Source organism: Hesperophylax consimilis, chromosome 13 (genome assembly GCF_061612785.1).
Source record: "Hesperophylax consimilis isolate HC1 chromosome 13, BYU_Hcon_1.0, whole genome shotgun sequence".
Taxonomy (NCBI): Eukaryota; Metazoa; Arthropoda; class Insecta; order Trichoptera; family Limnephilidae; genus Hesperophylax; species Hesperophylax consimilis.
The window spans coordinates 11,513,577-11,539,217 of NC_142848.1; the positions used below are offsets into that span (position 1 = coordinate 11,513,577).

General features: G+C 33.4%; 2 protein-coding genes across 2 annotated transcripts; both read right to left on the bottom strand.

Moving 5' to 3' along the window:
- Positions 1-566: 566 nt before the first annotated feature.
- Positions 567-4,921, bottom strand: LOC149418432 (uncharacterized). Its single transcript, XM_089638490.1, has 3 exons — positions 4,844-4,921; positions 1,672-1,905; positions 567-894 (listed from the first exon to the last, which is right to left on the bottom strand). Exons 2-3 carry the CDS (start codon positions 1,902-1,904, stop codon positions 831-833), a joined length of 297 nt encoding a protein of 98 aa, XP_089494616.1. The 5' UTR covers position 1,905; positions 4,844-4,921; the 3' UTR covers positions 567-830.
- Positions 4,922-13,831: 8,910 nt separating this feature from the next.
- LOC149418433 (uncharacterized) lies at positions 13,832-16,489 on the bottom strand. Its single transcript, XM_089638491.1, has 3 exons — positions 16,410-16,489; positions 15,100-15,404; positions 13,832-14,201 (listed from the first exon to the last, which is right to left on the bottom strand). Exons 2-3 carry the CDS (start codon positions 15,402-15,404, stop codon positions 14,144-14,146), a joined length of 363 nt encoding a protein of 120 aa, XP_089494617.1. The 5' UTR covers positions 16,410-16,489; the 3' UTR covers positions 13,832-14,143.
- Between the last annotated feature and the right edge of the window lie 9,152 nt (positions 16,490-25,641).

Here is a 25,641-nt window from a genome sequence, read left to right on the forward strand (position 1 = left end):
TTGCTGGAGCTTTGCTCTAATCACTGATCACAACCTTACCATCGTTCGAGAAAATATATCCAATTGATCAAAAAAAAATTTTTTTAATCACTGAACATAATATTAACATCTCTCAAACGAAAAATGTGAAACAGGAGAATTAGAAAAAGATTCAGTCGCATACAGGAATTGAACTCAGGTCCTCAGCTTTGCTGGAGCTTTGCTCTAATCACTGATCTCAACCTTACATTTTTCAGTTGATAGCTGTTGGTATTATCTTCAATAATTAAATATTATTATTTGAGATTTTACTCATTAATTCCACCATAAACATATTTAATGACATATTTTTATTTAGCTGGCTATTGATTTGAGTAGTTTCTGGATGTTGTTTTCAGTTCTTACAAGTACCTTGTTCCTGTGTTCGCGGCTACAAATAATCATAGGTTATCTGTAATTTTGTTTACATAATCTAGTTATTTATGACCAAACTGTCGACCTAGGAATTTAAAGGGAAAAGACTTAGAGATAATGCAACATGTCTAATCACTTTATGATAAGAAACACATGAAAATGAAAACATTGGATTAATTCTTAAGTCACACTTTTATTTGGTTTATAGAAAATTAGAAATAAATAATTAATCTAATGTAAATTCAAGTTCATTCATATTTTGACATTTTATTATGTTTTCTCCTTCAGTGAGAATTACACAAGAAAGTACTTTCAGAACCATTCTAAAAAGCTCGTAATGGAATGGAACAAAGAAAGTTTTAAATAAATAAATAATTATAATTTAGAGGTAGTTTGCTGAATTTTTCCTGATTTCTCAGAGTAGCCAAGTCGGAAGTCTACCAGTAGTGAACACTTCTGTAGTAAGTGGGGTAATGGTGATAGTATCCTCCAGTGTAGTATCTGGAAAAAAACATTAGGTTATCTTCTAGTTTTTAAATGTTATAGTATAACACACGAGTGAAAAAGACCGGAGGGACGAATTCAGTTCTAAGTAAGGATAAAATATTATTGCCATTGACCTTAAAATTAACGACTCTTACGCTGTCATCCAAGGCAACTAACTGAATCTCAGTTAACGGTAAAGTCGTTAAATATGTAAGGATAAGAATAATTCTGCTATCATCCAAGAGAATTGAAATCGCTGTTAAAATCAAAGTCTATAATATTTTAAGGTTAATAACAATTCTGCTGTCATCTGAAAGAACTGGGTGCAGTTAACATAAAAATCGTCAATAATTTTAAGGTTAACTAAAATTTTGGGTAAATATTAGACCAACCATTCGAGCGATTGGTGTCATATATATAAATTTACCATATTATTTAATTAATACCATTCCTCAATATATTAATATGAAAACTGCTTAATGCGGTTTAAAGCCAATGAAGCCACCTAGATTTGGCAGTTTGTTCCATATTTATAGGTTCTATAAATTTGGCACATTATGGCAAAACGTTTTTGCAAATTTGGCATAATATGCCGAAAATCGTTCAAATGGAGGAAATTAATTAACCTCGATAAAATATCTAATTATTTTTGCAAAAACTGGCTCATTCGTGACCTACCACCGATCGGTTGTCGACTTGGAATTACAATTATTCATATTTTTAAGATTATCCTGATTAAATAAAGTTCTTTCGAAATAGTTTTGAATTTTTCATCAGTTTGATTATACTTACGGGTTGTAGTATCCACCCCATCCTCCGTAGCCACCGTAGTGCCTGTATCCACCCCAGCCGCCGCCCCAGAAGGTGGCGTCTGTCTTCAGGTCGTCAGCAGGCTGCTGGTCCTCGTCCTCGTGCCCCGGAGGACCGTGCACCGCCACGAAGTTCCCGGGCTCCTTGATCTCTTCAACAGGCAGGGCGGCCACCGCGGCGACGAACAGGAAGGTTGCGAGGATTGCTAGCTTCATCTAATAGACAGGATAAAACAACCATTACATTTTTTTGAAAAATCAGAACAAAACATGTGCTTTTGTTTTATGTTTTGTGTTTTAACATTAACTCCTCACAGGAGGCCCAGAGCAAAATGATTCCCTTCAGGGCCTGTCATCTTTGGGGAAGCTGTGTGGAATGAAGGAGTAAACATGAGTCTTGAAGAGATCGGCAAATCTTTCCACAGTCGAGCTGCTGAACTTAAAAATGCGTTGTAGTTACGACCCGTTCTCAAGTGGCAAACGTTAACAGTGTGTGATGTATGGTAATATGTTGGGTATTCAAGCGATAGATGGCACTAGTCAGAAAGCTTACTCCAGAGTCCGACAGATGTCGCTAGAGTGTAGCAATTACTTGTGGGGTATCCTTGTCAGACTTCAAGCTTCTAGAAACAGAGAATTACCAACCCTCGGGTTACAGTGTAGCTAAATTCAGACATATTTATTATAACGTAAATTCACGCAATTATTGTAAAGAACCTTTTAATTTATCAAGAGTTCCCAACACACTAAATCTGCAAGTAAAGGCAGAGATATAACACAGTGTAAAAATGATGTGCGCGTTTTTGGCTTGTTTTCAGACTGTTCACTGGTGCCGAAATGATCAATCACGCCACTTCTCGGATCATTGAAATAAAATTCCTTAACGTGCCTCTTCCGATCCGACCCGCCACGCAGTTGGGGAAAGAAACTTATGTCACCGAGACCTGGACAAACCCAACCCCATGATCTATGGCAGAGGCGTTGTTTATCCAATGAATGCCTCCCAAATTACAAAAGTTGAATAAGAAGTAAAAAGGTAAAGTGTAAAGTTTAGTATAAGTGCTTTAATGAAGCGACAGTGGGTCCTTAATCCTTATTACAGCTTCAGGTTATAATTATCGAGACCCATTGCTCCTTTTTCGGATAATTATTGTTAATAGCGCCGTTGTAACCGTGACTTAAGTGCATAGTGTTGCTTCACTCCGGGATATTAAGGTTCCATACTAGCAGTTAAGCGAAGAAAAAGTACGTATTTTTGCGGTCTGAAAGAATAATAAAATTTTATTTTGTTCGTTGCTTCATTTTCCGAAATAAATTCAATGTAATACAAAGCGAACGAAAAAAGATCGATTGAATGTGTTTGTATAAAATGGTAATGAAATGTTTTTTTTCAAACAAGCAACATTTTGTATTAGTTGAAAAAATTCAATCCATAATAATCTTATTCAATAATTGCCTAATGTTGTTGCGTAATCATTAAGACTGTTGTAGATTGATACAGCACAAGTAAAGTAAAAAAAAACACATAAAAATAGGATATATTTATCCAAGACACTATCAAGATTGCATTTAGTTCGAGATGAATCTTGCGATCATTCATAAAAGATAGCAGCCAAACGTACGGTGAGAAAATGATGATAATGTTTCTAGTTCTTATTAAAAGTATGATACGGTTCCAATTAGCTCAGTTGGTAGAACAGCACCACAGCAAGGTGAAGGTCCTGGGTTGAAGTTCTTGAAGCGACCATATGTTTTTCTTATTTTTCTGTTTGAAATTTTCGTATAAAATTCAATATTGTCTAAATAATTTAGAAGGGTTGTTTCACAGATATGCAAATGTAACATTGCAATCAAATAGCCATTCAGCGCCATTTTGTTTTTTCGACTCTCGAACGAATTGTGATTAGCATAAAAAAGGAGAACTATCATGTTGTTAAGCTTGTCAGCCTTTTAAAATTTGATAGAAAGCTATAACGCCTCTAGAATCGGCGAATCTTCCAAATGTAATAAAAAAAACCACGCCAAAGACCATTCGATGACGTTTCAACAAATGATGAGAAAAAAATTGGGGTTTACACCGTCAGTTAGCAGGTGAGGTTTCAGTGAAGCACTTATACCTAATGTGTTTTGCATGCAAGTTAGCCAACTACAATTTTAATTACTTTACAGGAAATAGAGGGAACAGATCATTTGAACTTATTATTTCTAATTTTAATTATTATTCTTTTATAATTATTATAAAAGCCCACACCATACTTAAATGAATTTCATTAAAATAATTAAATTTAGATGAATTTGTGAGTAGATATTTATTATACACTAGACTTTATGTAAAACAAATTAAAAGAATACACTTTTAAAAAAGAATTAAACTATACATGAATTTAATAAATTTGTATCTGCCGCACGCGGGATTAGAAAATGCATTATTAATGGTGTTAATACATTTGTATCTGCCGCACGCGGGTTTAGACAATGCATTATCAATAGTTTTAATACAGTTTAATACGGGTTAAACAATTCATTATTAATGGTTTCAATTCGAAGATATTTTAATTTAAATTTAAAAAGAAAGACGAATATTCCCGGGTTACGAATAACCTGACAATACTTGAAACTCTCCTACTACCGTTACAGTGAGCAGAAAATATTGCTTATGTGGTGATGGAAGACTTAGCCAGACGAGGAATTGAACTCACGACACCTGGGCGGGACCTAAACGCGATTCCAACTCAGCTACTGACCGGTAAATGATAGATTAAGACAATTTTAATGGTTTTGAGGCCATTTCTAAACTTAATAATGTTACCGGATGATTTATACAATCAAATCTTTCCTTTCAAAGGTTACTTATAATTTTAAATTTTGTGCAATTCATGTGTTAAATTCAATAGTTTATAATAATCCAATACAAAACAAACATATTTATGCATTTGTTTTCGGGCTAAGATCTTTCATTTAACTCATTCGAAATATTATATTTTTCCTCTTTTTGTTAGCTTTAATTTCGATTAATTTGTTTTAATGGTGGGTTAAGATTTCCCGATGGTGTTTAAAATTGAGATGTATAAATTGTTGTAATCATTGATGAAAGTATAAGCTATATTTATTCATCTAAAAAAAAGAAGAAAACAAAATAAAATGGTGACTCACCTTTTTAAGTCGTTGAAAAATTACCCACAAAACTGAATGAAAGCTTATTCTCCTTGAAAGTCTTTCAACGAGCTTCAAATCGTATGTGATACTTTTACGCAACTTTTCATCGCTTTTATATTCTGATCGGGAAGCGAAACAACAAGTCAAGCAACAGAACAATATGGGACGAACTGCTCGCACACCAACTGGTCCTTCCAGAATCGAATGTTTTTTTTCTTCATTTTTGACACTTTTCTCCGACGTCAGAGCCTATACCGAACGCTCCCAATATTATAAGGAAAACGACGTGTTGCGCTATGGCGGCTCGTGAAGTTTTTGAGTTGTTGGAGGAAGGTTGAATACTTGACATTTCTACAACTATTATACAAATTGCTGGAGTGCAAGCAGAAATCACTAACTCCATTTTTGCCGACATTGAGATTGGAATATCATTATATATATAACATTCCAAGATATTTCTATATATATATAAAAGTAATCCCACGCTGCAGCACTTTCTGTACATATTTAGATCAAAACGGATATTTGTTTATTTATCTATGGTTTTTAAATATAAACGGTAAAAATTAATCACATATTTTCGTAATTTGAATTTTTTTTTTTAAATTTATAATTTAATTTCCCCTGGTTATTTGCCAAATATCTCCATTGTCCCGTACATAAAACATCAGATAATATGTTATAATTAATCCATATTCAGTGAAATCTTTGACAAGTTCACATCGCTTACGGAGATAATTTTTATCCATTTGAAAAATAAATTTCCAATTAACACTTCTTGGCTTTTAGAAATCACAAAATCCATTTACTTTCCAAATAATATTTAGAGGATTTAAAAAAAAAATTATAATTCACAGCTTTTATCAATTTTGAATTTGCAGAAAGAAAACAACAAAACTATGCAACTAGAATTGGCTCTATATTGAACTTTGTGGTTGTACTCGTACATTCTAAAACTACGTTTGGTCAAAGAAACTATTTATATCAGGCAAAACTTATGTTTAATATTCTTCCAAATAATGTTAAGTCTACCAATTCCTTAGTTAAATTTAATTTTTTTTTTAAATGTTTGTATTGACAGACGATTGTCTTAATATTTTTTCATCCTTGTCCTATCTTAAATAAACAGATTTTATAAAAGTCCCATTTGCTAAAAACTGAATATTACCACAACCATCTTTATTCTCTATTTTGTTTTTTCTTGGGAATAATGACTAATGATTAGTGGTAGATGGTTCAAATATACTGTAAAATTACCCATCAAAACTAACTCATTCGACATCAAATACATTTTTTTCTTTGTTTATGAAATATTTGTTTTTGTATGTATTATTACTTTAGGTTTGTTTCTCACAAATAAAAATTGTTAGCCTCGATACAGGCTTGGTTCTAGTGAGGTTGATTTTTATGAGAAAAAACATGATTTAAGTATAGTGAGATGCTACAAATAAATAAATAATTTGTTCGTATTTTAAAATTTAAAAAAACAAGCTTTATCAAAATTTAGTTTAAACCTTAATGTAGAGAATAAAAAATAAAAAAAATATCCTCATTGCCAATGAAAGAAGTTTCATGAATTAGACGGAGTTGGAAAAATAACACATGTATAGGTACTGAACTGACGAGATAATCCCCAAAAATACGATTTAAACGGTTTTGGTCAATTTACACAATCTTGGGCCACAGAGAGGTAAATTTAATTGATTATCGGTTCAAAAAACATATTCGAAATTTGAAAATATTGTTAACAGCTTTCCAGAAGTATGAAATTTTTGGCACAAGGGCACGCGCTTAAAGCACTAATATAATGTAATATCATCAGTTTTATTTTGAATAAATATTAGTTTTTTTTCACAAGACGCCACTGGCAGAGTCATAGATATCTAGGCCCAACAGCATTTCAAACAAGTCTATCTTGTCCGGACTTGAACTTGAAATCATAAATGGTAATATTGACTTCCTACATAATTTAGTGTGTTTACAAGAATCGTTATTTTATTCTGGGAACTCCGGAATGAATCAAACACGTGGAAGCCGCTAAAAATATTTCGCCACCAAAATAGCTGATGAAATATTGGTCAACGTTTATTAATTTATTCTGATATTTGATTAGAATGATAAACTGATTTGTGCACAATCACCATTTGTGCACAAATTTGATCTCTTGAGGAAAAATCATACTGGTGTGGCACAAATAATATGCTTACGGCTTTTGGTCCAGGCTTATGTATATATTCACGGGTTGGAAAACACGCGAAATAATATTTTTTCGTACACAATTGAAACTTAGCCTAATTGAATAATTCAACCAAGTAGTTTGGTCTCCTTCACACAAAATTCACATTCAAAACATTGAAAAAATAAAAAAAGTTTTATGCCATATAAATTTTATTAAATATCCCGCTACAATACATAAAATGAACCTTTATTATATTATTTACTCTAAAACTATATACATTGGAAGATAGCGAATACAAAAAAAGACCCGACTAAATTCACTTTTAGGCAGTCGTCCCACTGCGGTAAAGAATCGACAAAAACCGAGTGCGGTGTACCGAGAGCCCACCGATCCACATATTTGTATTGTGACCTGCAAATAATGCAAATGGGTCAGGGGGCGAGCGTATCGCTGATATCACGTAACGAACATCTAATATTTAAATATTCTGGGGACAAATCCAGAAAAAAATCCTCAGGTACGACTATAAGCGGACGCATGGAACTTATCCGAGGTTCATGCACGACCTAGACTTACTTCAGGCAACAAATAGAATAAGCCCAGAAACTAGACGCTATGCAAATATATTACTTTTTTAATATTTTATTTTATTTAGTAATAAAAAAAAATACATTTTATATCCTTTATAAACATCTAAAACTTTTTTACAGCATTTAAGCATAAACCACGAAAAGCTATAGGCTTTTTTTAACTTCTTTAACATCCGTCGGTAGTTCGGTAGTCAGTAGCCATGTAATTCAAAAGTAAAATTTGCACTCTTAAACAATATGTATTTCAGGAGAATTTTAATTTTTGAACATATCTATTAGATTATTATTATATTAGAAACATTAAAGTATTTTTAATTATACACTGTCTCACTCTTAACATACCTTGTATCTAATACAATTCAATTCAATATCTATTTCAAATGATTGCATTTTTTTATCTGTGTTTGAATGTACAAGAAAACTGTAATTACTAGAGCAGTAATTTAAGTAAGATGCTACTATACTATTAAAAATTAATTTATTTCTTTACTTGTACTTAGTTTTAATATAGTTCCATAATATTAGCCCATTCCTCTTTGAATGCTATGGCTTATACGTGCCCGAAAACTTCAGCCGTAGTCGGCGCCATTTTTATAGTGAATACCTCACAAGAGTCCCAACTGCTCCCGTCTGGAGCCAGTGAGACTATGGCATCCCCGATTGGGGGATGTTGTGAGGCTGAAGGTAAGTGGGGAAGGGAAAGAGGAAGGTGGGGAAGTACCTGGCTATTCAGATCTAGTCACTAAACACGGCTAAAGCCATTTGGAGCAACGTTTCAATTCTGAATGGTGGTCTTACACCAGGGCGATACTGGTAGTATCTTCCACTCTGGAACGTGCCGCAAATATACTATATATTATTTTAATTAATTAATTGTGAAATAACACAAATTAATCGTGAAAAAATGACTTTTTAAATTCGAACCCAAGTCTCAAATCAGTGTCTCCAAAAATGGTGATTTTTCTAAAAATGCAACAATACGCAAATTTTGTGATTGATTTTGTTTTAGACCCTGTTTCTTATGACGATTCCCAAAATTCAGCCCGTTTGGAACCATAGAGCCTGAAAATATGGTTTTTAAAGTTCGAACCCAAGTCTCAAATCAGTGCTCATACTTGTACTTAGTTTTAATATAGTTCCATAATATTAGCCCATTCCTCTTTGAATGCTATGGCTTATACGTGCCCGAAAACTTCAGCCGTAGTCGGCGCCATTTTTATAGTGAATACCTCACAAGAGTCCCAACTGCTCCCGTCTGGAGCCAGTGAGACTATGGCATCCCCGATTGGGGGATGTTGTGAGGCTGAAGGTAAGTGGGGAAGGGAAAGAGGAAGGTGGGGAAGTACCTGGCTATTCAGATCTAGTCACTAAACACGGCTAAAGCCATTTGGAGCAACGTTTCAATTCTGAATGGTGGTCTTACACCAGGGCGATACTGGTAGTATCTTCCACTCTGGAAGGTAAGTGGGGAATGTGAAAGAGGAAGGTGGGGAAGTACCTGGCTATTCAGATCTAGTCACTAAACACGGCTAAAGCCATTTGGAGCAACGTTTCAATTCTGAATGGTGGTCTTACACCAGGGCGATACTGGTAGTATCTTCCACTCTGGAACGTGCCGCAAATATACTATATATTATTTTAATTAATTAATTGTGAAATAACACAAATTAATCAAATAAAATTTATTTGCGCACGCCGGGTTCGAACCCGCGACCTTCGGAATGGCAGTCCAATGCCTTACCACTGGACTATGCCGGCCGTCAAATGACTTGTTCAAGATACACACGGCAGAACAATATATATTTACATGGCAGAACCGATGTACTAGCAAAACAGAGAACGAAACGAGGAATAGCGGTTGCATGAAATTTCAGAAATATTATATTTATTTAATTTCTCTGTAAATAGCCTAAAGATTTTTTTGTAACTGAATTAACAAATTGTTGTACAATATAAAAATATTAATAAATACAAATTTTAAGCAATAAAGTTTTTTTCAAAATATTTCTTAGAATTTATTATTTAATCACAGAAAATTCCACAACTTCGTCGTCACTTAGTGACTGATTTGATTCATAGTCCTTTGTTAAAGTTTAACGTTTACGCCGAATTCTCAGTCTTTTGTCAAATTACGAGAACGAGATATGCTATGTTGGCCGCCGGACCGTAGGCGGAGTACTACCTAATTAGGGTACTTTGAACGGTATCGGGACGTGTACGCACAGAAATCAGTTCTATGTATTAGTGCGGCTACCTTAGCGTAAGCGAAGGTGTGCAGTAGTATTGGTGAACAAAACCGGCGACACTCGGCAAAACAATTCCACACAGTATGAACTGCTCATAGAACATCTCGTTCTTCTAATATCTTTGGCTGTGACCATACAACATTCATCGCGCAAAATGTCCCGCATCCTTACAGCACTTGGTTTACGTCGATTCTTTACCGACCCGTGGAAAGACGGCCTTAAATGCACATTTAAGCACAACTACACTGCTCATCAGTGTTTAAGTCACGTAGTGTCCACAGAAAAACCAAAATAACCATATATAAGACCATTGTAAGAACTGTATTGGCATATGGATGTGAGGCGCTGACACTGACAGTAAAGATGGCTGAAATGCTGGATACTTTTGAAAGAAAGGTGCTGAGAAGAATATGTGGACCGGTGAAAGAGGACGAACAGTGGCGTATCCGGCACAATAGAGAATTGTACGATATATATAAGGCCCCTAGCATCTCTGCACACATGAGACTCCTCAGGCTGAGATGGGCTGGTCATGTACAGAGAATGCCGGATACACGCGTCCCAAAAAGAATTCTGACTGGTCACCCAGGTGGAAAGAGAAAAGTGGGAAGACCCAGACTGAGGTGGGAAGATGAGGTAAGAGGGGATGCAGCACAGCTTCCCCAGGTGACAAACTGGAAGTCAGCCGCTGAGGACAGGAGGAGTTGGAGGCGACTGTTGCAGGAGGCCAAAGCTCGATATGGGCTGTAGCGCCATCGAAGAAGAAGAAGACACTGCTCATATCCCGATACCGCGGTTTCTCAGTACGGGAAACTTATAACGTATATAATATACGTGGGTTATGTATTATAGTATGCCTATTAATGATTATGAATCTCTCATATTCCAAAAACTTTATAGATAATCCAATGTAACAAAATAATAGACGGGGTTAAAAGGGATTTACTAAATTATTATAATACTAGAGCAGACCTGAGAAAAATAAATATTATTTTATTTACGTATATTTAAAAAAATACAAACTGAAAAATCATTTGAAAATATATTTTTTTAAATCGAATCTCAATCAATTGCTTACCATGACACCACCAACTATTGTGGGAACCGCGGAGTTAATTCATTACATATATCACATATTTTTGTTATTCAAATTAAAATTGGTTTAAATTTTGTCTGATTTAATTTCCTCTGGTATATCGCAAAATATCTTCATTGCTTCGAAAATCAACGACTTTTGACTCTGTTTTTTTTTTTTTTTTTAAAGGGGTGTATTATTTGATTTCTTTTCCTCCTCTCATGTTCTGTTTGTGCTGCAAGTTTTCAATTTTTATCAGAAATTCAGTTGATGTATAACTATTAAGTATTTTGCAGATTAAAAATAGAGTATTGAAGTAAATAATTTATTTCAATGTCAAGATATTTAAATCGTTCAACATTTTCATGACTTTCGTACATCTAATTATCTTCAGTATATTTATTTATTTTTTAAATTTAATATAGGTAAATGGGTACAGTGATGTTATATAAGTTCGTATTGTTACAAAATATATTTATATTCACAAAGCTATACTTTGTAAGATTGTCATTTGTTTCACATATCCATCGTTGGCTTAGTAATAGAATTCTAGTACAGTTATATTAACGTGTGGTACAATCGATTGCGTTGTAAATTTTTTTACTGGAAACAATTAAAAATATGACCACCACAACACAGGCATCAGCCTTGAGTGATAGTCAAAAGAAAATGTACTGCATCATCATGTAAATATTTATAATAAATAAAAAAAAATATATATATATATATACAGGGTGTCCGGAATCTCGTAGTACAAGCGGGAAACTGGTGAATCTACATCACATTTGGAGTCGATTTTGTAGTATATTTTTTTTTGATTTGAGCTTTCGTTATCGAGTAAATCGAGTTAGAAATTGATTTTTTTTTTAATCAAACTCTTATAAATTATTACTGAAGATCAAAGTACCCAACTAATTAAAACTATTTGAAAGTAAAACAAATGAAGGAACTCGGATTTGAAGCATTATTTTGAAATCACCCTTCATTTAATCCGGTGTAGTCATAAAATATTTCTGCTCTGCAGGGTTAAAACATCTATTGTTCAACCCTAAACACACGAATGATGATTTTTCCAGAAATGAAACTTTACGGAGATTTTGTAATCGATTTGGGTTTAGACCATGATTTTTATGACGATTCCAAATTTTCAGCCCGTTTGGAACCATAGAGCCTGAAAAAATGGCTTTTAAAGTTCGAACCCAAGTCTCAAATCAGTGCTTACAGGAATGATGATTTTTCCAGAAATTAAACTTTACGGAGATTTTGTGACTGATAAGGTTTCGGACTATATTTCTCATGACGATTCGAAAATTTCAGCCCGTTCGCTACGATAGAGCCAGAAATAATAGCTATTTAATTTCGAACCCAAGTCTCAAATCAGTGCCAACAGGAATGATGATTTTTCCAGAAATTAAACTTGACGGAGATTTTGTGACTGATTAGGTTCTGGACGACGTTTCTCTTGACGATTCCCATATTTAAGCCCGTTTGCTACCATAGAGCCGGAAATAATGTCTTTTTAATTTGGAACCCAAGTCTGAAATCAGTGTCCAGAGGAATAATGATTTTTCCAAAAACTAAACTTTACGGAGGTTTTGTGACTGATTTAGTTTTGGACCATGTTTGTAATGACGATTCCAAATTTTCAGCCCGTTTGAAACATAGAACCTGAAAAAAAGGCCCACAGTAATGATGATTTTTCCAGAAATTAAACTTTTCGGGGATTTTGTGATCGATTTGGGTTTGGTCATGAATTTTATGACGATTCAAAAATTTCAACCCGTTTACTACCATAGAGCCGGAAATAATGGCATTTTAATTTCGAACCCAAGTCTGAAATCAGTTTCCACAGGATAATGATTTTACCAAAAATGAAACTTTACGGGGATTATGTGACTGATTTAGTTTTGGAACATGTTTCTTATGAAGATTCCAAACTTTCAGCCCGTTTGGAACCATAGATCGTGAAAAAATGACTTTTTAAATTCGAACCCAAGTCTCAAATCAGTGTCTCCAAAAATGGTGATTTTTCTAAAAATGCAACAATACGCAAATTTTGTGATTGATTTTGTTTTAGACCCTGTTTCTTATGACGATTCCCAAAATTCAGCCCGTTTGGAACCATAGAGCCTAAAAATATGGTTTTTAAAGTTTGAACCCAAGTCTCAAATCAGTGCTCATACGAATGATGATTTTTCCAGAAATGAAACGAAGTAATATTCCATATATTATTAATATATAATTAAATACAACACTTAAATACAATATGTATTTACAGTGTTGTATTTAATTATATATATTAATAATATATATTATTATTATAATAATATGTGTTGTATTTAATTATATATATTAATAATATATATTATTATTATAATATATTATTAATATATATAATTAAATACAACACTTAAATACAATATGTATATACAGTGTTGTATTTAATTATATATATTAATAATATATGGAATATTACTTATATATATATATGAGTAATTTGCTTGTGTTACAACTGACTGTCTTGGTATTTTATTCTTTTGTAAGTAAGTTAAAAGTAATTCTATTGTATCTTTTTTATATATGTCTGTTTTGTTGTTATTTAAGTTATTCTTCTGTATCTATTTTAAATATTGTTATTTCTTGTTATATGTATGCTTTAGTAATATAGTAATATTGTTAAATTGACCTGCTGACGAACTGCTTTGGCAGTTGAGCGGGTGTAAAAAAATATATATATATTCATGCCACAGTTTTGTAGGAATACCGATTTTGTAAACGCTAAATAATAAAATTGATGTCATTATATTTGTAGAAAAAAAAACCAACACTTTTTACACTTATCTCAAACTCTTTCGTTTTAGTCAATTCACCAACATCACTGAATACAATACAAGAAAAAATTCATTAGTTCCCACAATATTTCACTTTATTAATTTTCATAAATATTTTACATTTATTTTTTACTGAATGCAAAACCTAATTAATTTTCAGTACTATTTTTTTAACTATCAATTTCAAAATACATTCAATGAATCTCCTTTAACTAGCATTCACATTACTTTTAAATAAATGTGAAACAGCAATGGAGGGCCACCAAGCGCATTTTAACATGATTTAAATGATAAGGTTTCCATATAATAAATCTTAATAACATCTTAATATTTAGTCCTGGTTATGTTGAAGTGGAACAAAGGATTCATCTACTTCCTTCACCAGTAGTTATTGTAATAGTAGATGGGATAGCTACGATAGTAGTTTGTGTAGTATCTGAAATAAAGAAAAAAAAAATTATTAATCTTATATTTTTAGGTCAAAGCAACTCTTGAATATCGTAAAGTGAACTGTACCATAAACTAATATTATTCTAAAAACAACATATTATGTATAGCTATAAAAAGGAGGTGAGTTTGTACCAAATTTTTCAAACAGCTGTTACCCGATATTAAAATTACACAGCAAAACTTGTTATAAATAAAACGCTTATTATAAATTGATAATAATAAAAATTATATTAATTAAAGAAAAATAAAAATGAAAATGGAGTTGTACAAATTAAACATGACAACAATAAATAATGTTTTGCCTTCAATAAAAATTGTTTTTCCAAAAAAATAAATTATGTATTTTTCTACATTAATTTTCCACAATACAAATAATAGTTGAAATTGTAATTAACATTTTAATTTGTATTGATACTGTATATGCAGGTCATTTTAAAATTAAACACTTTGTTTTAAACCACTAATTTATTTAAAATTTACCAACCGGTTTCACCGGGTTAAGTTTTGCCAGGGTAAAAAATTAAACTCATCTAAATTGTTATTGTCATGAAGCTTAAGCCACGCGAAATAATTGAAAAATTTTGTAGTTTAAAATAAAGTGTTTGTTTCATAATGAAGCAATAAAGATGTTTGACAAACTGCATTTAGAACTTAATTGGAAGAAAATCTAAGGAAATTAAAATTAAAATTACGAAAATGTGTGATTAATTTACATAAAAAAATGATTTAAAGTATGTATAAATATTGTATTAGGACGTAGTAAACTATGTATCTATTAAAACTATAATGAATTAATAATATAATACGTAAACCACTTGGTTTTATTGCACTCAGTAATGGTCATTACGATGGTAAAAATTGTAAATTTAATGGTGAATACTTACGGGTTATAATATCCACCCCATCCTCCATATCCATAGCTCCTGTAGCCACCCCAACCGCCCCAGAAGGTGGCGTCAGTCTTCAGGTCGTCCTCTGGCTGTTTCTTTTCTGCTTCAATCTTCTGATCTTCCCTCTGAATCCCGTCTGTCTGCTGATCTTCTTCCTCTGCCTTCCTCGGAGGAGATAACACCCCCACTGCACCTTTCTCCTTCACCAGCTGCTTGGCCTCTCCCTCTTTAACCTCCACGACGGGGAGGGCAGAGACTGCTGCGATGAACAGGAAGGCCGCGAAGATTGTGAGCTTCATCTGGCGAACGAAATGAAATTTTATAATACAGGGTTTTCCAATAAGAGGTGTTATTTTAAATAGCCCGCTATTTCGGTTGACGTTACTTTTGAAGCTGTCATTTTTTGACATTTGACAAGTAAAAACTACGTCATTAATAAAAATGGAACGATACACGCTTCAAAAACGCATTAAATTTATTAAAATTCACTTGAGTGAATCAAATGCAAATCATCTTGAGTGATGAGGCCTATTTCCACCTCGGTGGCTTCGTCAACAAGCAAAATTGTCGCATCTGGGGCTCGGAAACACCAAGAGTTATTGTTGAAAAGCCTTTTAATCTTCAACGTGTGATTGTTTGGTGCGGTTTATGGTCCGGCGGAGTCATTGGACCTTACTTTTTCGAAAATAAGGCTGGAGCAACAGTTACGGTGAATAGTTTGCGCTATCGAGAGATGATTAATGATTTTTTATGGCCGGAATTGAATGGTATTGATCTGGACATTGTAAACTTTAAACGTCGTTTAACAAAACGACGCTACGTGCCACACAAGCAACGAAACCATTAATCTTTTACGATTGAATATCAAAATAACACCTCTTATTGGAAAACCCTGTATATTCGCACAACTGAAAAATGGCTCTTTCTTGTGAAAATTTATATGATGTGCTTTGGAAATTAGTAACCTACGACGAAAAATACATTTAAAAACCTTATTTTTTAGTGTAAACTGCTTTATTTATATGAACGTGCCAAACAGTTTCGGCATTATTGTGTTTTGCATCCAGGATTGTCGAAACGGTTGGTGGGTGCATAAAGTTACAGCAATTGAAAATTGTACAAGAAATTCATTACTGAGGTTTTTTTCATATTCAAACTGTGTATTATATTTCAGCCAACAATTTGACCTTCAAATTCATGCAAAACATAATTTGTTATGATTGAAAACATTGCAATGAAAAATAGATTTTTTTGCTTTGATACTTTAAAAAAATAGATTGTTTAGTAAATTTTAAGGAACTCACTTTTTAGATATAGTTGCGAAGTGATCTTGAGAACTTCTAATGGGATATTGATACTTGTCACATATTTCCTCCGCTTTTTATATTCTGATCCGCAAATGAGTCGGCTGCTACGTCAAGCTGGGAGAAACTCCTCTAACAAGAGGTCCTTTCTGATTCAAAATATGTTAACACCTTTTGCTAACGTCACAGCCTGGCCGTGCATGCCCCCAAAATAATAAGGAAAACAGGGCTGGGGCGTATCGTGATTTAAAAATAAACTCCCAAAAAATTCACCTTTTTTATAGAATGTCACCTTCTAACTTAAATAGAAATAAATTAAAAAATACAAATGCGATTTAATAGTAAAAATAATTTGTTAACTTAAGTTTGCATTTTTTGAAGCCCGCAAAAAACGAACGAAATTTGGCGGGTATGCGTGACATCATACGTTCCTCGAGTTTGTTGGTTTGTTAACCTTACTGTTGTAAGGTCAATGTCATGAACGAAATCAACAAATCCCAATATAAATTTTTGTTAAGATTTCCAAAAACATGAATTCTTTTGAAATAATTTCTATATATCGCAATGGTGAATCCAGTGCGAGTGTATGCAGCGCAATTTGGCTTAAGGTGACACAATACTATAAAAACGGAGGCTTGCTCGAGGCTCACATTTTAATTAATTCTAACGAATTCGCAACAAAAATAGATTTATTTTCAAACCACTCATTACGGAAGTGAATAATGCATATTTTAGATTTGTAAAAGCAATGCGATAAAATTAGAATATTTTAAGTAAAACGGTTAAAAAATTTGTAAATAGTAGTTTTTTGACTATAAAGTTAGGGGTAAGCACCAGATTTAATTATTCTAGACGATTAATTAGTTATTTCCCGAAGGATTCCTCTAGAAACATTGGAGATTTTATTAATATGTTCATCAGAAATAATTGAAATAAACCACACGGAATGATCAATTTTCTAGGCCTGCTAGGGCAAAGTCGACCGTAGGTCTCGTCAGTTACGCCTTGCCGCGCGCCGCATATTGGTTTTACATGACTTCATACTTATGTCGTTTAGATTCCCCACTTTATTTGAGAGATTATATGTATTGATTCTGTATATGTAATCAGATTTTGTTGATCTATATGAATATATGATTTTTAAGTCATTATATTTATCACTCATGTTCCTTAATATTTGTAATGATCAATGATTATGTAAGCGCAAATTAAACAGTCAATTAAAATAAATGCTTTCGTTGGCAAGGTTTATAATAAAGTTTCATAAAAAAATATCAATAAATACATAAGCTGTGTTTTGGACGCCAGTGGAATGGCTAATAGACGTAGACCGAAAGGCGTAAAACAACATGTTCTAACCTGATTTTGATATTATCCTGCTTCCTAAAATCATCACGAATTTTTATGTAAATATTGTCTTTATGAAATTCTTGTATGAATCACGGTGAAAAATTCCTCCTGCTAATGGAGAATCAAATAGTGTTTGACGTCTTTACTATAAACTCGTGTAATAAGTAGTTAGTTTTCCGCAATATCAGCATGGTACGAGTAGGTACTACCTCAACTTATGACTAATCGACAGGACCCGCTTTGTGCTGGTGACGGCCACTGTGATCGAGGGATAAGGCTCTAGAATAGCAATCCGGATGTCACGGATTAAAATCCTTTACGTGACCTAGTAAATTAAATTTGATTGATTTGCATTATTTCATCATTTAAAGTAATGTAATGTGGATATAGTTCCGGTACGTTCCAGAGTGGAAATACTACCATTCAATAGGTATAGGCGTGTTTTGTGACCAAATCTGTATAACCAGGTGCTTCTATCTTAAATGTATCTTCCCCATATCCTTATCCTCTCGCCTCACAACATACAGCGATTGGCTCATTGGCTCCTGGCGGTTGGGAGAAGTTGGGACTCTTGTGCGATATTCATAAAAAAATTGGAGCACCTGAATCAATCTAAATCTAATGTAACTGGAAGCCAAGTTTTGTATTTTAATTTCGATATCAATTGGGCATTATAAATTCAATTCAATAATGTCAGTCACTCTGAGCTGAGCGAAAAGATCCTTGGAGCTGATCTGGAGTCCACAGGTTTTAAGCTCGACGGAATTGTTCTTCATTAACCCTCATTTGAATATAATGTAGAATCAAGGTTTTTATATCCGTATTTTTTTTTAATCTCCGATGCAGAAATTTAAGATATATCTTTCTTTACATGTTTGAGAGTTTTACCCTAGATGATATTTTGATATTGCCTATAATACGTAGATATAATAATATGACTATGTATAAAGTAACTATGCATTTTTAACACTTTGTTTTATTACATTTTCATGACAAAAAATGCTTGATATGCACAACCACCACACTTCGGGACAGGAAAATTGAAACAGATAGTAGTTATAAAAAAAATCGACCATAAACACTTTTAATTTTTAAAACTTAACAAATAGTGTGTTTGATCATTTTAAGATTCCTGTAAACTAACTAATTATATTGCAATTTGTTGTCAGAGGTATGCAGACAGAGTAAAATATAGCTCTGTTTTGGCATAAACCCTTTGCTTCAATCATATTCATGCTTTTTTGTTATTTTAATTCTCGACATTTGATTCAATGAATCGCATCACTTCTTCTCAGGTCATGCTTCAAGCGGTACCTTTGATAGTCAATTGATATCTTTATAATATCGGGTCGATAGGCTTAACTACCAATGATTTTATACCGATTATAGTCACTTCATTGAAACCCAGAAATCAATTTATTAATAATGAAAATTGACTAATGGTGGCAACACTGGCCCATCTGTCTATGTATTGACATTTCTAAACGACAAGAGGCTACGTAAAAATTAAAAATACAAAGGAATTGACAATTTTTGACACAAAAAACGAAGTCAATTAGTTCATGAGGTTTTTAGTTTTGAGGAACACTTTTTAATTTTCCAAGTTTCAACAGAATCAATTGATCGCTTCTTAGATGAGTTAATTAAGTCTGTAGATCGTGTATACGATTTTTTTCTATCCTAAGAGCTTATTGAGTTAACTTGCATTCATTAATAAGCCAGTTATTTTGCATTTTGAACGATATTATACAAATAGTCGTGCATATTGACAGCTTATCCGGCACCTAGGAGGCCGCGCTATCATGTTCTGAGCGTGACCGCAAATATGACAAGGTCCGAGATAGACCAATTTTTTACCTCTGATTGTGAGCATTTTTCCTCATTTATTTTAATTTACAATGTAATTTAGAAGAAATCTCAAAAATGATTTTCATATGGGTAGGTGAAAACTAAGAGGTCTACTCCTAAAAAATAATACTGAAGGAAAAATAACTAATTTCATAATGAGATCTATTGATCAAGTGAACAAAAAAATGCCAAAGTAACTCGGAGTAATTGAAGACCAACACAAGAAATGGAACAGTACCACATGGGAACGAGTAAAGCGCTAAGGGGAATTTATGTATTTAAATATTTATTAGATAAAGAAGTTTTTTTAATAAAAAAAGTATACTACACGCTAGTCCAGTCGTTAATTTATTCAGAAAGAAATTTCTGGATGGAGAGGTGCATGAAATATAGTTCAAATTTGTAATACCCTGTGAGGCTGGTTCAGAGACTAATTATAATAATCAATTATCAAAAAACATTATTTTACCATCAGATTACCATTGTTATTGTTTTTAAGGTTCCAAAGGTGTTGAACACACCTGTAAAAAAATTAATTCAAACATTTAAAGATACGGATAAGAGAAATGTTAGAGAAGCTAAAGTTTATAGCGGTGAATAAGGAATAAATCTAGCATCCAGAAATATCTGTACCAGGCCGTCCAACTATATAACAACATTCTGAATGAAATTATTGAACTTGAAAATATGATAAATTTTACAGGTGAATAAGGAAAGTATGTCTAATGTAATTATGCATGAGTATAGTCGAAAGTAGAATCAATAAAAATATTTTAGTAAATAAGAATTTTTGGAAAAAAAATCAGTCTCACGGGCACAAATGACTTGCAAGACTTGAGTTCAAACTTTGAATGCAGTCATCTCAAGCTCTGCGAAGCCGAACGGATTTAAAATTTGCACACGTCCCATGAATAATAGTCTGAAGAATGTAAAAAAATATCTCAAAAGAGAAGTATTGTTGAAAAAAAATCCAGAGTTACGGAAACAAAGACGTGGGTTCCATCTCTGAAAACCGTTTACTCAGGCTCCATGATAGAAAAAAACGGACTGAAATTTGGTATTCGGGCTAATAATTATATTCTAGAGTGGAATCAGTAACAAAATCTCAGTAATGTGGTATTTGTAGAAAAGTCATCATTCTAACGGGCATACATGCTAGACTTGGATTCGAACTTTCAAAGACGTTTTCTCAGAATCTATTGTGCCGAACGGATTGAAATTTTGGAATCGTGATAAAAATCATTTTCTTTAGCGAAATCAGTAATGAAATCAGGAAAAGTTACATTTCGAGAAAAAAATTAGATCTTACGGGCGCTATTGCAAGACTTGAGTGGAAATTGGTTTTGGACCATGTTTCTTATTACGATTCGAATGATGATTTTTGTAGAATGATTTTGTTAAGTACGATGTTTCTCATCAGGATTCCAAAATTTCAGCCCGTTTGGGCCTGAAAAAATTGCTTTTAAAGTTCGAATACAAGTCTCAAATCAGTGCCAAACTTTACAGGGATTTTGTGACTGATTTAGTTGTGGACCATGTTTCTTATGACCATTCCAAAATTTCAACCCGTTTGCTACCATAGGGCCGGAAAAAGCGGCTTTTTAATTCGGAACCCAAGTCTGAAATCAGTGTCTCCAAGAATATTGATTTTTCTAAAAATACAACTATCCGCAAATTTTGTTATTGATTTAGTTTAAGACCACGTTTTTTATGACCATTCCAAAAATTCAGCCCGTCTGGAACCATGGAGCCCGAAAAAATGGCTTTTAAAGTTCGAACCCAAGTCTCAAATCAGTGCCCACACGAATGATGATTTTTACAGAAATGAAACTTTATGGAGATTTTGTGATCGATTTGGGTTTGGACCATGATTATTAGGACGATTCCAAAATTTCAACCCGTTTGCTACCATAGAGCAGGAAATAATGGCTTTTTAATTTCTAACCCTAGTCTGCAATCAGTGTCTCAAGGAATATTGATTTATCTAAAAATGCAACAATCCGCAAATTTTGTTATTGATTTAGTTTTAGACCACGTTTCTTATGACGATTCCCAAAATTCAGCCCGTTTGGAACCATAAAGCCTGAAAAAATGGCTTTTAAAGTTTGAACCCAAGTCTAAAATCAGTGCCCACAGATGTGATGATTTTTCCAGAAATGAAAATTTACAGAGATTTTGTTATCGATTTGGGTTTGGACTATTATTTTTATGACGATTCCAAAATTTCAGCTCGTATGGAACCATGGAGCCCGAAAAAATGGCTTTTAAAGTTCGAACCCAAGTCTCAAATCAGTGTCTCCAAGAATGATGATTTTTTTTAAAATGCAACAATACGCAAATTTTGTCATTGATTTAGTTTGAGACCACGTTTCTTATGACTATTCCGAAAATTCAGCCCGTTTTGAACCATAGAGCCTGAAAAAAAGGTTTTTAAAGTTCGAACCCAAGTCTTAAATCAATGCCCACACGAATGATGATTTTTACAGAAATGAAACTTTATGGAGATTTTTGTGATCGATTTGGGTTTGGACCATGATTTTTATGACAATTCCAAAATATCAGCCCGTTTGCTACCATAAAACCGGAAATAATGGCTTTTAAATTTCGAACCCAAGTCTGAAATCAGTGTTCCACAGGATTAAAGATTTTTGCAAAAATTAAACAGTTCAGGGATTTTGTGACTGATTAAGTTTTGGACCATGTTTCTTAAGACGATTCCAAAATTTCAGCCCGTTTGGAACCGTGGAACCTGAAAAACTGGCTTTTAAAGTTCGAACACATGTCTCAAATCAGTGTCTCCAAAAATGGTGATTTTTCTAAAAATGCGAAAATTCGCAAATTTTGTTATTGATTTAGTTTAAGACCACGTTTCTTATAACGCTTCCCAAAATTCAACCCGTTTGCTACCATAGAGCCGGAAATAATGGCTATAATTTCGAACCCAAGTCTGAAATCAGTGTCTCCAAGAATATTGATTTTTCTAAAAATGCAACAATCCGCAAATTTTGTTATTGATTTAGTTTAAGACCACGTTTCTTATGAAGATTCCCAAAATTTAGCTCGTTTGCTACCATTTAGCCTGAAATAATGGCTTTTTAATTTCGAACCCAAGTCTGAAATCAGTGTCCACAGGAAAACTGATTCTTACAAAAATTAAACTTTAAGGGGATTTTGTGACTGTTTTAGTCCATGGGACCATGTTTCTAATGACAATTCCAAAATTTGAACCCGTTTGCTACCATAGGGCCGGAAAAAGAGGCTTTTTAATTCGGAACCTAAGTCTGAAATCAGTGTCTCCAAGAATATTGATTTTTCTAAAAATACAACAATCCGAAAATTTTGTTATTGATTAAGTTTAAAACCACGTTTCTTATGACGATTCCCAAAATTCAGCCCGTTTGGAAACATTGAGCCTGAAGAAAAGGCTATTTAAGTTCGAACCCATGTCTCAAATCAGTGTCCAAAGGTGTGATTATTTTTCCAGGAATGAAACTTCACAGAGATTTTGTGATCAATTTGGGTTTGGACCAATATTTTAATGTCGATTACGAAATTTCAGCCCGTTTGGAACCATGGACCCGAAAAGATGGCTTTTAAAGCTCGAACCCAAGTCTCAAATCAGTGTCTCCAAAAATGGTGATTTTTCTAAAAATGCAAAAATTCGCAAATTTTGTTATTGATTTAGTTTAAGACCACGTTTCTTATTAGAATCGTTATAACGATTCCCAAAATTCAACCCGTTTGCAACCATAGAGCCGGAAATAATTGCTTTTTAATTTCGAACCCACGTCTGAAATCAGTATCTCCAGGAATATTGATTTTTCTAAAAATGCAACAATCCGCAAATTTTGTTACTGATTTAGTTTTAGAACACGTGTTTCATGATTATTTCCAAAATTCAACCCGTTTGAAACCATAGAACCTGAAAATATGGTTTTTAAAGTTCGAACCCAAGTTTTAAATCAGTGCCCACAGATGTGATGATTTTTCCAGAAATGAAACATTACAGAGATTTTGTGATCGATGTGGTTTAGACAATTATTTTTATGACGATTCCGAAATTTCACCCCGTTTGGAACCAAAGAGCCCATAAAAATGGCATTTAAAGCTCGAACCCAAGTCTCAAATCAGTGCCTCGAAAAATGGTGATTTTTCTAAAAATGCAACAATACGCCAATTTTGTTATTGATTTAGTTTAAGACCACGTTTCTTATGAAGATTCCTAAAATTCGGCCCGTTTTGAACCATAGAGCCTGAAAATATGTTTTTTAAAGTTCGAACCCAAGTCTCAAATCAGTGCCCACACGAATAATGATTTTTACAGAAATGAAACATTATGGAGATTTTGTGATCGATTTGGGTTTGGATTATTATTTTTATGACGATTCCAAAATTTCAGCCCGTTTGCTAGCCGGAAATAATGGCTTTTTAATTTTGAACCCAAGTCTGAAATCAGTGTCCACAGGAAAAAAGATTTATACAAAAATTAAACTTAGAGCCTGAAAATATGGTTTTTAAAGTTTGAACCCAAGTCTCAAATCAGTGCCCACACGAATGATGATTTTTACAGAAATGAAACTTTATGGAGGTTTTGTTATCGATTTGTGTTTGGACCATGATTTTTATGAGGATTCCAAAATATCAGCCCGTTCGCTACCTTAAAGCCGGAAATAATGGATTTTAAATTTCGAACCCAAGTCTGAAATCAGTGTTCCACAGGATTAAAGATTTTTGCAAAAAATAAACAGTTCAGGGATTTCGTGACTGATTTAGTTTTGGACCATGTTTATTGAGACGATTCCAGAATTTCAGCCCGTTTGGAACCATGGAGCCTGAAAAAATGGCTTTTAAAGTTCGAACACAAGTCTTAAATCAGTGCCCAAAGGTGTGATAATTTATCCAGAAATGAAACTTTACAGAGATATTTTGATCAATTCGGGTTTGGGCCATTATTTTGATGACGATAACTAAATTTCAGCCCGAATAACTGATTAACAACCGATAACTAAATTTGGAACCATGGAGCCCGAAAAGATGGCTTCTAAAGCTCGAACCTAAGTCTCAAATCAGTGTCTCCAAAATGGTGATTTTTCTAAAAATGCAAAAATTTTCAAATTTTGTTATTGATTTCGTTTAAGACCACAGTTCTTATGACGATTCACAAAACTAAGCCCGTTTGCTACCATAGAGCCGGAAATAATGGCTATTTATTTTGGAACCCAAGTCTGAAATCAGTGTCTCCAAGAATATTGATTTTTCCAAAAATGCAACAATCCGCAAATTTTGTTATTGATTTCGTTTTAGACCACGTTTCTTATGACGATTCCCAAAATTCAGCCCGTTTGGAACCATAAAGCCTGAAAAAATGGCTTTTAAAGTTTGAACCCAAGTCTAAAATCAGTGCCCACAGATGTGATGATTTTTCCAGAAATGAAATTTCACAGAGATTTTGTGATCAATTTGGGTTTGGACCAATATTTTAATGACGATTACGAAATTTCAGCCCGTTTGGAACCATGGAGCCCGAAAAGATGGCTTTTAAAGCTCGAACCTAAGTCTCAAATCAGTGTCTTCAAAATGGTGATTTTTCTAAAAATGCAAAAATTCTCAAATTTTGTTATTGATTTAGTTTAAGACCACAGTTCTTATGACGATTCCCAAAATTCAGCTCGTTTGCTACCATTTATCCAGAAATAATGGCTTTTTAATTTCGAACCCACGTCTGAAATCAGTGTCTCCAGGAAAACTGAATCTTACAAAAATTAAACATTAAAGGGATTTTGTGACTGTTTTAGTTTTGGACCATGTTTCTTATGACGATTCCAAAATTTCAACCCGCTTGCTACATTGAGCTGGAAAAAGAGGCTTTTTAATTTCGAACCCAAGTCTGAAATCAGTGTCTCCAAGAATATTGATTTTTCTAAAAATGCAACAATCCGAAAATTTTGTTATTGATTAAGTTTAAAACCACGTTTCTTATGACGATTCCCAAAATTCAGCCCGTTTGGAAACATTGAGCCTGAAGAAAAGGCTA